The sequence below is a fragment of the Trichomycterus rosablanca genome, chromosome 21 (assembly GCF_030014385.1).
Source record: "Trichomycterus rosablanca isolate fTriRos1 chromosome 21, fTriRos1.hap1, whole genome shotgun sequence".
Classification (NCBI taxonomy): domain Eukaryota; kingdom Metazoa; phylum Chordata; class Actinopteri; order Siluriformes; family Trichomycteridae; genus Trichomycterus; species Trichomycterus rosablanca.
Window position 1 is genome coordinate 10,154,045 of NC_086008.1, and position 15,242 is coordinate 10,169,286.

The 15,242-nt window shown below is 39.2% G+C and overlaps 1 protein-coding gene across 1 annotated transcript; it reads right to left on the bottom strand.

Moving 5' to 3' along the window:
• Positions 1 to 801: 801 nt before the first annotated feature.
• On the bottom strand, positions 802 to 10,477 carry adamtsl2 (ADAMTS-like 2). The gene is made up of 19 exons (XM_063017752.1): positions 10,418 to 10,477; positions 8,812 to 8,914; positions 8,291 to 8,433; positions 8,111 to 8,183; positions 7,806 to 7,908; positions 7,581 to 7,726; positions 7,355 to 7,478; positions 7,185 to 7,265; positions 6,890 to 7,065; positions 6,139 to 6,460; positions 5,568 to 5,928; positions 4,794 to 4,894; positions 3,873 to 3,999; positions 3,469 to 3,682; positions 3,083 to 3,238; positions 2,791 to 2,961; positions 2,383 to 2,559; positions 1,870 to 2,014; positions 802 to 1,774 (listed from the first exon to the last, which is right to left on the bottom strand). Exons 2-19 carry the CDS (start codon positions 8,911 to 8,913, stop codon positions 1,653 to 1,655), a joined length of 2,844 nt encoding a protein of 947 aa, XP_062873822.1. The 5' UTR covers position 8,914; positions 10,418 to 10,477; the 3' UTR covers positions 802 to 1,652.
• Positions 10,478 to 15,242: the final 4,765 nt, after the last annotated feature.

Below are 15,242 nucleotides of genomic sequence, written 5' to 3' on the forward strand. Positions count from 1 at the left end.
CGTAGGGTGTCTTGCATTGAAATCTGCTGCAATGACCCGGGTACTGCGTTCACCAGACATCAACACAATTTCTATCCGCTCCTCACGTGTTAACCTCTGCGACATGTCAATGGCTGTAAACAAAGAGAAGCTTGTAAATAACTCATGAAAGAATAAAGTTACGTTAAAACCAAGCACACCATTGTTTTTCTTGTGAAATTCTCAATAAGTTTGATGTGTCACATGACCCTCTTCCCATTGAAAAAACTAAAGTTGGATCCAAAATGGCCGACTTCAAAATGGCCGCCATGGTCACCACCCATCTTGAAAAGTTTCCCCCCTCCCATATACTAATGTGCCACAAACAGGAAGTTAATATCACCAACCATTCCCATTTTATTTAGGTGTATCCATATTTTAGTTACTTTTTTGGTAAAACATAATGTACTAATATGATGATTGTTATTAATGAATATAACATAAAACTATTTTATTCTGTTACAAATAATCAGAGTTTACCATGCACATTTCTGTTAGGATTTTCCAGACCAGCAGATGGCGTCTTTTGCTCAGATAGTACACTGTCGACTACTTTGTTACCAGCTAAGGTACAAGAAGTACAATGACATTATTTGCCTTATTACAATCACTTATTTTAAAATGAGTTGAATGCTGTCACTCTTGTGACTGCATTTGTGTAACTGACACTGTAACTAAAAATCAGTCCAGACAATCCATTAACCATCAAAAAGTCTTGTGCTTTTATTTAAGCATTTGTCAGAGTTAAAAACACATGCCTAGTCTAACAGGACGTACAGATATTACACAAAATTATTATTGATAACATATTATTGGTCATATATTGATAACATAAAATGTAAAATTTTTTGACAATAAAATAATTGAAGTATATTTTTGATTGTCTTTTATACACTGAGGTAACAACAAGAAAATATCATACTGATTAAATTGTGCCCCAAAAATGCTATATATTACTTGCATATCATTTCAAATATTACAAATATGTTCAAGTGCCAGGATTCAGTTAATGATAGATAGCATGAAGTGTTTGCTATTCCATTTCTGTCAACACCTGATTTTGAAAATAATAGAACAGTGGATTTTTTTATGAGAACTCTTTTTTCTGAATAATAAATAAACAATAGCAGTGGTCAAGTAATGGATAAATAAGAAAAAATATATATAATTGAAACTGGCAGTAGATGAAGGGTCAACTTGTGTTTAGCCAAATTATATAGTCCTCTATCTAAAGATCGAAGTAACTTTTGATGCTTACCTCAACCGCTGCCTGTTTGTTGCATTAATAATATTTTCATGCATTATAAATATGCTTCATTGTGCAATTATCAAAATAATTTAAAGTTTGCTTAATGTAGTCCACCTCCTTAGGACTTTGTCACAAAATATATAAACTGCTACTATAATATTGACATCAACGATAGTTAAATAAAGTTAACTCAAGCTGATGTCTAGTTTTTGGTCCACAATTTTCTTTTAATACTAGAGTCATGATTTTGACATAACAACCCTTTATGAACTTCAACAGTTCACATAATACGCAGATGGTACGTGGTCCCTAACTAGGATGCTGAAAATGTTGAAATTCATGTCATCTCTGTGAAATGGCAACTCTTTTGTCCTAGTGACAATAACTAGGTGGTGCGCAGATTTCGGCATGAATGACAACATGCCTTGCTGTAAAACCAGTGGCTGCACAGGTTGATCTTAAGAGCCAAGGAGCAGTTGGTGTTGGGACGATCCTGGCAGTTCTCATCTGTATTGAAAAGCAGCCATTAATAAGGTTTATCCATTGCTATTTGGCATACTTTTTATATATAATGTAATGAACATTTTTACTTTTAGGTTTACCTGGTGGTTCAGTGGGGCAAGGTTGCAGTGCACAGGTCTGTTTGTTAATTGGTTTGGTCAGGGGGTCACATCCCCGAACAAGTTCTCTTCCTTGGTAACACTTCACATCTCTCATTCTCACTCCCACTCCACACGTCTTTGTGCACTGTAATTACAGGAACATTTGAAGTTGTACTCATTTATGTAAACTCATTTATGTATTTATTATGCAGCCCACAAAGAGACTATGCAGAGACAGTGGATAGAACAGGGAGAGTGCAGAACTAATAACTGGTTGTCACAATATGACACAACTCAGTTCTTGGAAAAAGGAAAGATAGTGAACCTTCAAAACCAGCTGGGACCAGCGATGCATGAAGGTAGATTGGCAGTTTTAAATTGTCTCTAAATGTGAGTGAATGACTGGGTGATGCTTTGCAATTGACAAACTGTCCAGGGTGTATTTCAACTTCTTCAGGTGTTATTAATAAATAAAGTGTTTAAAGTAGTTATTATGAATAAAAATGAAGTTACCTCAGACCAAGGTGTTGTGTACCATTTGAAACAAGGTCTTTCAAAACAGGTGTCTTCATCTAATAGTCGTTTGGTTTCATCACATGCTGCATCCTCGTGGATTTGAAACTTGCCACCAGTGATACCAGTGCATAGCACAATCCTCTTTTTTACACCACGTCCGCATGAGGTGTTGCACTGAGATGAAAAAAAAATATATTATTATTTGTTTCTTGGTGTTTCACACTTACCACAATGTTTTTAAAAACACCATCTGATTACTCTAATGAGCTTTCTCCCTCAACAAACAAGGGAAAAAGGAATTTAAGCGGTAACCCACACTTTATGGATTTAAACCCAAATTGTCTTTTGGAGAAAGCCCCAAAACTCATTAGCACACACACTTAAACAGCTATTGTGATGGCTCACCCTTTCCCAGTCTTGTGCCAGCCAGTGTGGAGGACACTCTTTTTCTCCACATGGATGAATGGCCAGAGGCTTGTTTTCCAGGGAACACTGAGACTCAGGCACCACACGCCCCTCAGGGGTTTTGCAGTACACATGCCGAATCATCTTTCCTTGCCCACATGGCCCTGAGCACTATAAAACATGTAAAAAAGACATACTAGATAAATGATATATAGCTATAAATAAATATAAATAGCTTTAGAATAAGGTAATACTGTAGTGTGATAAGTGCAATGATGAAATAATTTCCTACCGGTCCCCAGTCGGATACTGTCCACTGGCGCTCACAAGGTGGACCAGTGCAGTTCTTGGTTGATGGAGGCCGGGTTGCCTCATCACATGGCCTGATTTCATCGGAGCACCTGACCTCACGGGTTACTACACCTTTGCGGCCACATTTTGCTGGACACTGTTCAAGAAACAAAAGACAAATTAGTGCCTTCTTGCAATCTATGCTAACTACTTATTAAAAAACATTTTTCGCTAAACTTTACCCGCATAGTGGCTGGTATTATGGCAAGCATACATATATAGTTTTAAGTGACTTGATTAGGAACCCAACAGTGGCACCTTGGCGGTGGTGGGGCTTAAACCAGCGATATTCTGATCACTAGTATACACATTTAATTGTTGACACACCTCCAACCACTCAGCCACCTCCCACTGTGGGCCACAGGTGGGGCTCTTGCAGGACCGACGCTCTGGGGGGCGCTCAAGCTCGCCATCTGTGCATAGGTCACTATAGACTGAGCTGTCCAGACCGGGGGCCAGCATCTTCCAGCAGCGCACCAAACGGAACTGAAATCCTTCACCACAGGTCCGTGAGCACTCACTCCAGCTGCTCGCCTCCCACCTGCAGACATGACCAAAAGATATAAAATTGATTAGTTCAAATGTATGTCAAAACATTTTGCTACAAAGTACTTTTGTTACTTATTGCTGATGGAAATCAGAAGAACTGGATAGTTTCTTGAAGAGTTTAGTTAAAGTGAACTCTTCCTTTTTTACTGTACTGCATATTTTTATTGATAGGGCACACATGCCTTGGTTGGCACTCTTTTCCAATGCATAATTCATGCACAGGTTCAGGGCGAGTCAAAGCATCACAGTAAGAGTCATCCACCTCAACACCATCATATCGTACACACGTAGCAAATGACCTTGTCACACCTGTTACAAAGAGAAGAGTGTTAAATAATAATAATTATTGTTATTCCAATTGATTTAAATTTGTGTATACAGTGGATTTAGAAAGTAAACACTATAGACTCTTCAGACCAAATTCAATAGTTTTTATGAGCATCACTGGCTGTGTTTTTACAAGATTTGTATTCCATAATTTGGGCACTTCATCCCATTAATCATGACAGATCCTCTCAAGCACTGTCAGGTTAAATTGTGAGTACTTTTGAACTGTCATCTTCACGTTGCCATGTTTTATTCTGGGCTTTGGCTGGACCACCCAAAGACATTCAGCTACCTAAGTGTTGTTTTGGATGTATGCTTGTTTTTCTGAATGCTTCAGTTCATTGTTGTGTTGAACAGGTAAAATGTTGTCCCAGTCTGAGTTGGCTTGCACTAGAGGCCACAGTGGTCCTGGGAACATGCAAAGCCTTAGATTTTTTATATCTTTGCCCTGATCTCTGCTTAACAAAATTTTATTGCAGAGATTCACAGACAGTTCCTTGAAATTGTGGTGCCTATTAGACCCAGGTGTGTACCTTTCCAAATTATGTATAATCAATACAAATTGCAACAGTTTGACTTCAGTTCAAAGCTCTAGACACATCTGGAGTTTGGAGTGCCACAATGAAGGATCTGCATACTTAAAAGATTTGATTAGTACAATTTCAGTTATATCTATTCAAAATAAAACCCATGTGGATTTCAAAGTGTGCAAAAAGTCAAAGGGTCTAAATACTTTCTAAAACCACTGTATTAGGATGTGTGAATTTACTCTGCACCTATTGAGCACGTTATGCTGCATGGTTCTTGAGAGGACAGTTTCCAGCGATACATATCTGCAGTACTTAATTTGTTTTTTCCAACAACCTTTTGATGACCCCTAAAGGCAGAAAAAGTCATTCAGGTTGACCTCAAAGCATCCATCTTTAGCACATATTAGACAATACCAATGTATTTGCAATTCTCATTGACTAAATGACTGGTATACAGAGACCTGGACGATGTGACTTCTGTCTATTTATATATTTGGACATGCATAACCTGTATTTCAGTAAATAATGCTGATTTACTCATACAAAAACAGTAACAACAGCATTGATTTAGGCTCTGAAAGGCCATCTTCTTTACTTTTGAGTCTGTGTCTGTCAGAGGGTGTGCTATGTCATGTGTTTTATGATCTCTGGCACAGAGGCTGGCGAGGCAGAAATTGGTCACATTGCAAGGAAGCTGACATGAATTATGAATATAAAGGAATGCAGCCCTACCAGCCCTCCGCTCGGCTGTATTTTCTCGCCACTCTTTGAATTTATGTTACAAAAAAGCAATGAACTCCAAAGACAGTCTAGAGCACATTTCATTCCCAACATGCTTGGCTGTCCTAACTGAATGTACATGTAAACGTAGCAGTTGTGTGATTTAAGATAAATTTATTGCATTATTTCATGCAATATAAAAAATCTATGCAAATATATTTACCATATGCTTTGTAGAAACACAGTACAAAAATTATTTTAGATTGAGATAATAGGTACGGGCTTAATGAGTTCATTTACCTGGTGCGATTGGTGCGGTTGCTGCTCCTCAGGCTGGTAACCAAAGTTCTGTTCTGGAACAACAAATCTCCTGTGTCATTGCGCCGTCGGGCCAGGGTAAACTCAAAAAATGAACTATTAATGTTTCCTTGCTCTGTGCTGCTGTACTCTAACTCAACAGGCTCTGCATCAGTTGTAATGCTTCCTTCCCTATTGAGAAGCTGATTGGTTGAATGGTTGACAAGCATGTCATCTGTCCCAAAGTGTTGACCAAGGAGCATCCTCCATAGAAGATTCTCCGAATCCACCATCTCTTCTGCAGGTCTGCTTGCAGGCACAATGCCAGGGGCAACCACTCCACTTGGCCAGCTGCTGTTTCCTTCTTCATCAACATAAGGTTACAATAATGGACAAGTTCAATTATTTAAGCCTTTGCGTATTTTAGATGTATGAAAGATTGTGTTCACACTTTTGTCCTAACTTGTCTCTCCTTTCTGATCACAATACTTCACCTAATACAATACTGAACAATACAAGGTTTGAATTTAGCAAAAAATACTATGTGGGAGACATCAAGCCTACTAATACATACCTTGATAGAGGGGTGGTGTTGGAGCATCCTGTTCACAGTCTATAGCAGCTGTGTCCTCATACACTTCATTGGTCTCCTGGCCTGGCTTTACCCCTGTCCCAATGTTCTGTGTACTGACCTGCTTCATCTGTGTCTCTGGGACAGCCTTGTCATTCATACTGCCATTGTGGGGCCTCACATTGCTGACTTCCACAGAAACCTGGTGGCTAGATCCCCCATTAGAGCCAGTGTAAATGGGTGGCTGAGAAACTGGACTGAGAGGGTCACGCATTACTGTGTACTCATAAGTGATGTAAGGGTTGTGGCCATTCTGGTTCCAGACCTTTAAAAACAGAAGAGAAACAGACATATAACAAATCAATGAATAAATATAAAAGCATGCACGGTTAACACATATACTTTTAAATAATAAATGTACAGGACTATAAGTGTAAGGACTTAAATACGATTAATAGCAACAACCAAGCATCAATAGTAGGTCTGTGGTGGATTCAGAAGGCACTAAATATGAAAGCAGGATGTAAGTTTAACTGCTGCAGAATTTATTATCTGAAAATGTTGCATCCCCATTCCCACACTAATAAAACGCTGACATTCATTGCTTCATGGGCAATTTTTCAGTGTTTCTGCTTTTTGAGTATAAGCCATGGCACCAGTGGTCCTCATTAAGTTATAGGCAGGGACAGCTAGCCAAGTGAGATTACCCAGAGATTGCCCTTGGCGGCAGGAGGAAGGACCGCAGCTACAGTACCAGAACATTGATGGGCTGATCGATGGGCCCTTTCGCCACGATGTACTCAATCCCCGTCTCATACACATCTGTGGGCCTCCGGTACTTGAAGATGGTGCCTGCCACGTGGAAGTTCTGAGGGCTGTCTACTTTGTAGGCGCCATTGAAGAAGAAGTTCCCGGCCTGGTCTGTCACAGCTGCATTGTAAAAAAGGAAGAATTGTCAAAGATGTTTATTTAAGCTCCTCTCAGTAATGTTACCAAAGTTAAATCATATGTTAAATGGAATTGATTATTATTGTAATAGTTTCACATACCCAGTATATCTGGAGACTTTTTTCTCTCAATGATCTGAATGTCCCATGAACCCTCAGGGATCTGAGTAATGAAGGAATATCCTTTAATAAAAAAGAAAAACAAATATTTAAAGTTTTTGTGTGGCGCTTAGTTGGTGTGCAGGTCATGTAAGCTATCAGGGTGTCCATACCAAGGCTGGAAGCCCCAAGACGAAAGTTTCCAGTTACCCTGCTACAGCTGCTTCCATCTCCTTGACACACTCCACACTTATCCAGTGTGTTGGGAGAGAAAAGAATCCCATCACATCCAATAGGCTGAAAAGGGACACCACAAATGTATCATGTTTTTTGAAAATCATAAATAATTGGGTTAATAGAGTTGATAAAGTCACTTTATCTCAAAGTCCATACATTTACCTCACACCTGCCGTCTACACAGACTCCTCTGTAATTGCTATACTTGCAGGAAGTTCCATCACGTGCTGGGACCATCAACTGCCTCTGACCGTCTGATGTGGTGCAGTGAAGATCACAGGGATTGCTGGAGATATGGACGTAGTCATCTACAGAATTACAAATACAACTTTATCTTTTGGACATGAATATTTCTTATATGCTTTAATTTCATTTCAGTTTGGCTACCTGGGTAAAGTGGTTTCCAGTGGTAATATTTTCCATTGAACAACTGAGAGTTGAAAGACCAGCACTGCTCCTCTCGAAAACTTCTTCCAGTTGAGGGACATTCCTGTAACGAGTACGATTCATACAGCTGAGACTAAATGACCATCTTAGTGATTTATTAGAGTATTAAATGGAGGGAACAACTTCAATTTATTTACTTATGAGCATTCAAAGAGGTAAAAGTGGTCAAATCTGCTCTACAATGCTGTGACAGTGTATTAGTTAGGATATTGAACTTTTAAAACTATCAGATAGTGTCAACTAACCTTTGGATTGCAGAGGTTGTACCTTTTTGAACTCCCTGTGCATGCCATGTTGTCCTTACCAGTTGATCTTTTTCTATGTAAAAATATGTAATGAATATACAGTATATAATAGTATAATTAATAAATGATAACTGAGGTCTGGTAAAATACATACATAATGTTTAAAAGAAAACTACAGACCTTTGCTTAAGACAGTGTCTCTCCTGAGACATTACACCCCCTCCGCAGGTGCGTGTGCAGGCTGTCCACTTTGCCCATTCCCCCCACCAATACGTAGTCATCATTAGTCCATCTTCCAGACTGTTAGAGGCAACTCCTTCATCCTACCACAAACAGAAGTATTCAGTAAGCAAGTCAAAATCAAAAGCCATGCCAACTACTAACAATTAAAAAATCTAACACAGAATAGAATACAATGCCTTTATTTGTCATATATACATATACATGAGTACAGTTTAACGAAATTCTTTTTTCACATATCCCAGCTTGTTTGGAATCTGGGGTAAGAGCACAGGGTCAGCCATTGTATGGCACCCCTTGAGCCAAGAGGGTTAAGAGCCTCGCTCAAGGGTCCAACAGTGGCTGCATGGCAGAGCTGGAATTTGAACCTAGGCTACCACTGTCCCATATTGGACACAATTTAAGTTTTGCAAGACTTATTTCCAAACTTTAATTTTGGGAAGATTACGGCTAATACCAACCTGTCCTTTAGTTGAAACATTGCCAGAAGAAAATGTCACTGTTATGAGACCCAGGAAGACCACACAGCACTCCAAACAAATAGTCCTCGAGCAGGTCTTCATCCTGAGAGTTGGAAAAAAGTGGTAAAAGAAACCTTTACTGTCTCTAGAACAACAGTCTAATTAGTTTTATTACAGGGCACAAGAAAGCACCCATAAGGAAGTGACTTTAGGCAGGATGTCAACAAACACTTGAAATAAACGTTCTCATACCTTATGTGTGCTTAAATCAAAGGGGACTTAACATTTTCTAGCCTTGCCACAGGATAGCTGTGCACTGGAGTGGATTGATTGGGGACACTGTAGTTTAATAGATTTTACAGCTGGCACACCTTGCATTTGGTTTGCATCATTTCACAGTCTTAATTCTTGCACAAGAGAACCATTATTATTTTCCTTTCGCATAGCCACTGTAGCCACAAAAAAACCCAACTGTGCGTACTGACAACACTTGATTGTAGAAATCTTCTCATAGCAGCTGGAATCTCCTCATCAGACCTGCACCTTTGGTTAGGTTGGTTTCCTAAAATAAGCAAATAGATCATCCGGCTCTTTTTGCAGTCTGGCTTTTTCTGCTACTAAATATTGGTGACAGGTGTCTTAAACTACCCACAGCAGCACCTGGAGTTCATTATCCAGCCCAGACACAGCTGGAGCACTGCCAAGACACCAGTCTCCCACAAATCTGTGCAGCAAGCTTATGGCCACTGAGACAGACCTTACTCTTCTGAGCTTCCCAGGCCACAGAGCAGAGTAAACACAGGATCCCCTTAATATTCCCTCTCGGGCCTCTGCTCAGGGAAATGAGAAGGTGTTTTTCTTTCCCTGGCAGCAGACAGACAGCAGGTCTAATTCCTTGAGACGAGCAGCTCAGGGAGCAACCTGTGGTTTAAAAGCAGCAGACTCATCCTTGTCTGACAGACTGTGCTTTTACTATTTTTCAAATTATCTTCACTTTTGTCTACTGTCAAGAATACACAGAAAATCAAGTTGACACTTTGTAACTATGTAACTTTTAACACGCTTTTCATAGAACATCTTTGCCATGGCCTGTTTAAATTATTTACTAGTTTACATTAAATACAGTTGTGTCTTAGCATTGAAATAACTCAATCTACTTATTTTGTTACGCAAATGAGGAAGACTGCAAAGTCATGAGTCACTAAAGCGAAAGAATATTTTTTAAGCCCACTGAGCGTTTGACAGTAGCACACACATAAGGTGTACACCGTTTTTTTATTACGCTAATATAGAAAAAAACAGTTAGTTGTTCAGTATAAACACATTTAAATGTTCAACTGTAGAATACCAACAAGAAACAAACACTGCAACATTCTTTTACATTAATATAAAATTATAGTACCTTGGCTTATACCAAAAGGTATCACCAAAAAATCTTAATCCTAAACCACCTGTCACTTACATATAAATAACCGTGCTACAAAAATTTAATCAATGTTTGTTTTGGTTTGCTCTGCTGGTTTAGATATCTCTTAAAATGTGGCTGTATTAATATACATGGGCACACACACAAACCCATACTCTAAATATTTACCCATATCCTTACCTGCAGTCCTTGGCCTTGAGTACAGCTGAATGGTGGATGGGCGGTGTGTGGGTGGTGTTGGTGATGGTCTGTAACAGTGTGCTCTGAGGATGTGTCCTGCAAAGAGGGTAAGGTGTACATCTGCATCCCTCCTCTCACCCCCCTTCTCTCCTCTTTCTCTCGTTCTCTCCCTCCCTTCCACCCTGCCATCCACCCACCCACTCACCCTCTCTATCGTCTTTCAGCCCAACAGAAAGAGTGGCAGTACAGGGGGAACGCCCACATGAAAAGCACTCTCCCAGACGGTGCCAAGCAGGAGGGCTGCGACCACTGCTGAGCTGTGAAGCAGAGCCTCAGCCCCAACAGTTCCTGCCAGACTAGGCTCGACTAGCAGACAGACAGGGAGGAAGTCATCATTTCCCATAGATCAACACCCCTCCCATCCTTTCCTTGCTCTTAGACACCACTCTGCATGACAGCAACCTATTCACCATCCCCTCCCCTTTTCTTGGCCTCTCCATCTCATATCAGACTCTTTCCAGCTTCCTGCTGGCATTTCATCTATGCTAACCTTGCCATGGCTGTCCCCTTCCAGAGAGGCTCATTTATTACACCTGATCAAAATACTGGAGTACTAAAGATGTACATTTATAAGTGATCTAATAAGAGAGAATAACCTAAAAAGTGACACAGACTACTGCTAATGCTCAACTAACTTTACGGAAGGACGTAAGATGAAATAGAAAACTGCAAAAAACTTTGGAAAGTTACTAAGAAATGTTGTAACTTTGCAGAAAAAAATAAAGAGCATTTTTGAGATGGAGTTAGAGAGCCCTTGGCCAGCCAAGGCAGATAACTTAGACCACCATGCCAGTGTGTGACGCGAATATATATATAAAGACCACATGTTCGCTCGGCTGCCCGTGAGTCTGCTCCGTGCATTAGGGACGCTTTGCTACACTAAAAGCTTAATCAAGCACCGCTCTCAAACCGCAGATCTGTATGGCGATAGACATAGTTCAGGAGATTTGCACAGTCTGCAAGTCTGGAGGAATCGTCGCGCTTTTAAAAAAACCCAAATTGCGCAGCAGCAAACACCAGCCTTAAGTTGGTCGGTTTGTGTGTGAATGTGTTAATGCTGTGCTGTAAAATTAAGGTGTTATGTGGGAAAATGCTCCTTGGACCTATTAGTTGTAAACATTTTTGCCTCAAAGTATACTGTGCAGCATGTACAATGTACACTGGCCTGGCAGACAAACTGTGTATAATGTGAAATCTTAAATACACAGGTAATGTCCAACCTGTCTGTACTAAATATTGAAAAATGTACAATCATTTAAAATATTCATTAAGGAAAAAATGCTTTAGTGTGTAATGTTTACAATTTAATGGAAGTAACTGAAAATGTTTAAATGACCTTAAGACCTTAATAAGAAGTGTATAGGTAGAAAACACTGCTTAAATTGCTTAAATCTAATGTTTTAACATGTGAATGTATTCACTCCATCAGTCATCAAAACAATTAGTCTACCCACATGAAAGTGCCATGGGAAACACATTCCACTGTCTTAAAAACCTACTAGAATTTGCAATTTGAAGTGCTTTGAAGCTGAGTTGGTACCCTGATATGAATCCAAATTTTAAAGCATCACAATAAGTAAACACTTGTAAACATAGAGGCAATTTATAGGGTCAGTATTAATATTTACTATTAAGAAAATTTGTCAAGGTTAGAACAAACAGACCCTTTTAGGCCACATTGCACATCAAGTATTCCAAAAATCAGCTTTTTGAAACTTGGTATTACAAAGCTCAGAACCAATACCTTTATTATCCCTACAAAAAGATCATTTTTATTCATTTTAGTATTTTGTAAATTGTACTTTAGTTAACATATTTTACTACCCCTCAGTTTTAAAATGCTATAGTGTTGTACACAAGTGGCTAGTCCACCAGAGCTGACATCTCAAACTCTTGAGTTTAAATCTCGGCTCTGCTACCTGCAGGCTGGGCACCTATACAGACAATACTTGACTTGTCTGAGGGTGGGAATGCCGGATGGGATTCCTCATAACTGTTCCCAAGTTATCGTTCTTTTGGTTCTAAATGGTTCTTAAATTTGCCTCACTACATTTGAACTTGATACTTAGGAGGGGTGTCCACATACTTGTCAGTATTTCTTTAGGAATGTCAGAGGGGAGTTTCTTTTTGTTTTTTGGGGGGTGGGGGTGGGTGAGAGAAGCTGATTTGATATCACAGCAGCAATCTAAAACACAATCTTTTTCTAAAGTTAACTGTAATGATAGTGAGAAAGACTATGTGTGTGCCATATCCACCACATGCCTTTTTAAAAACATTCTTACAATGACCAACTAACTTTATTTCAGAAAAGAGTGTTTACAAAAAAAAAAACCGTAAGCTTGTAAGGCTTAAAATTCATTTCCATTTTTTTTCTTGAGACAGATTTAGAAAGTTGCTTAGGGAACGTGTGGCATGAGCTACACTCCCTCACGACACTGCACTCTTTGTATTCCAAAGGCAGGTGGGACAGCTGAAAGTAGAGGACAACTGTGAGCAGCCACAAAGCCCAGAGAGCTTAGTAACCCATTTTTTTATGCTGATGGGTTTTTCAACTGTTTAGGGTAACATAACTTGTGTCTTGAAAAACTATATAACTTCCAAGCAAGAAGAACTAAGATGGGGTCATCATAGTGTGCCATGTGGTGATATTAAGTTAATATCTTATTTTTAAAAAGGACTATGTATATCACTTGATGGACCAAGATCTTTTGATCTTTGAACAAATAGTGTATTCAGCTAGTACTTGGAACTCAGAATTAAAATTACCATATGATAAATGTAAATGTATCAAATCATTACCAAGTTTATATTAAGCAAGCATTTTATAGTAGTTGTTCCGAACATTTTAAATATGACTAGCCGGCATAAAAAATATTTGTGTTTGTTTATTAATTATAAATACAATCATTGAAGCATTTAACCTATTTTTGCAATCCATTATGTCCACTTGAAATTTGTTTGACTAATGTATAATGTAGAAATGTTACATTTCAGCTATTATTCATTTAGCCTACGTTTAGTTTTTTATTAATTTAGCCTAAGCAGTTCTATAGCAAACTTCCAGTACACCAGTGGTTAATAGGTTACTAGCTCCTTTTTTATTTTTTATTTGAACGTAGCAGAAACCAGTTCAATTCAGGGTGAATTATCTTGTGTACAAAAACCAATATGGTCTTGGGATTAAGGCTTCGGAGTTTTAAATCCAGCATAACTAATTACTAGAGATGCATGAGTACCGATACTGCTATCGGGTATTTGCCCGATACCGCGCTCATTAACTTGTACTCGTACTCGCAAACGAGGCTCCGATACTAAACATCCGATACCGTGTGCCTAGTGCACGTTGCTGCGTTATGCCTAGTTCACACAACACGATTTTTGCCCTGATTTTCGCTCGGCGACTGGTCGGTGCTAGATTTGCCGGCTCGCGAGCAACTCAGCGTTCGCTCGGCGATCAAAACTCGGCTCTCGATCGCTAAGTGTGAACTATCCAACAACTCAATCCGACCGGCTCGCCGAGCGCTCGGCGACCGGATCGAGTTTTCTAGCATGTCAGATATCTGATCCAATAGGTATTGGTATCGGTATCGGCAAGTACAAAAATACATGTACTTGTACTCGGCTGGGAAAAAATGGTATTGATGCATCCCTACTAATTACCATTAAGTACAAGTCATTACGTTAGTATGATGTTTTTTAATTTTTAAATGGTCGAATTAGTTGCAAATCAGTTTTGGCAACTAATGTGTGTTACTTTTACTCACCTTCAAAGTGAGCACATTTTATAATGGATTTACAAAAAATAAATAGCAAATTATTAATAGTTTCTGCATCCCTAAACCACTTAAGAAGAATGTTGCGCTACTGGTGCTACAAACACTTTGATCATTTAAGCTTATGAACTGGCGGAACCAATGAATAAAAAGTAAATCTGTGACAAAAGTAAATCTGTGAAACGGTGAGGGTGGGAGGAGTAGTAATTGGTCGTGTCTGAGAGACTGAGAGACGCTTATAGTCCAGATTTAGCGCCATCTAATTTTTACCTCTTTGGACGCTCAAATAAGCTTTAAGGGGAGGAAGATTTTCATGTGATGATGTGAAAGCAGCGGCGCATCAGTGACTACATGCTTAACCAAAAAAATTTTTTGCTGATGCCACTAAAAAGTTGGTACAACGCTGGGAATAATGCATCAGAAGGTGACTATGTAGAAACGTGATGTCATTTATTTTTGAAATTCTTAATAAATAGAGTTAAAAAAAAAGTGCGAAAACTTTTTGAGGAACCCTCATACAACTACAGCATTAGCATAAGGCAAAAGCTAGCAGCATGCATTGTGGAATGATTCAACCACACAAAACTTAGAAAGGTAAAATTCATGGACCTGCTCTCAGCCACTCATCTTTTTTTTTTTCAGATAGCCCTCATAAGATTCTCTGCTCTGCGGGACTGCATCCCTGCCATCCTAGTCGTTCAACCCTCTGAACCACATTTACGTCAAAAGAGCAGCTGTGACGCTTACAGGTACTGTGGATTACTCTTGCAGGCCAACATCAACAAGCCAATAAGAGACAGTTGTTTCTACAACCACTGCTAAGAATTGATTTACCCATAAGGAACAACATAATTAAATATGGTACTGCACAGAGAGAAAAAGAGAACAAAAACATTCTAAAGTATTCATATTGAGGCTTAACCCAAGGCATGAGGGTGAAATATTCTTTGGAATCTTTGGCACTACACCTGGGCGAAGCTAGCACTATGGAA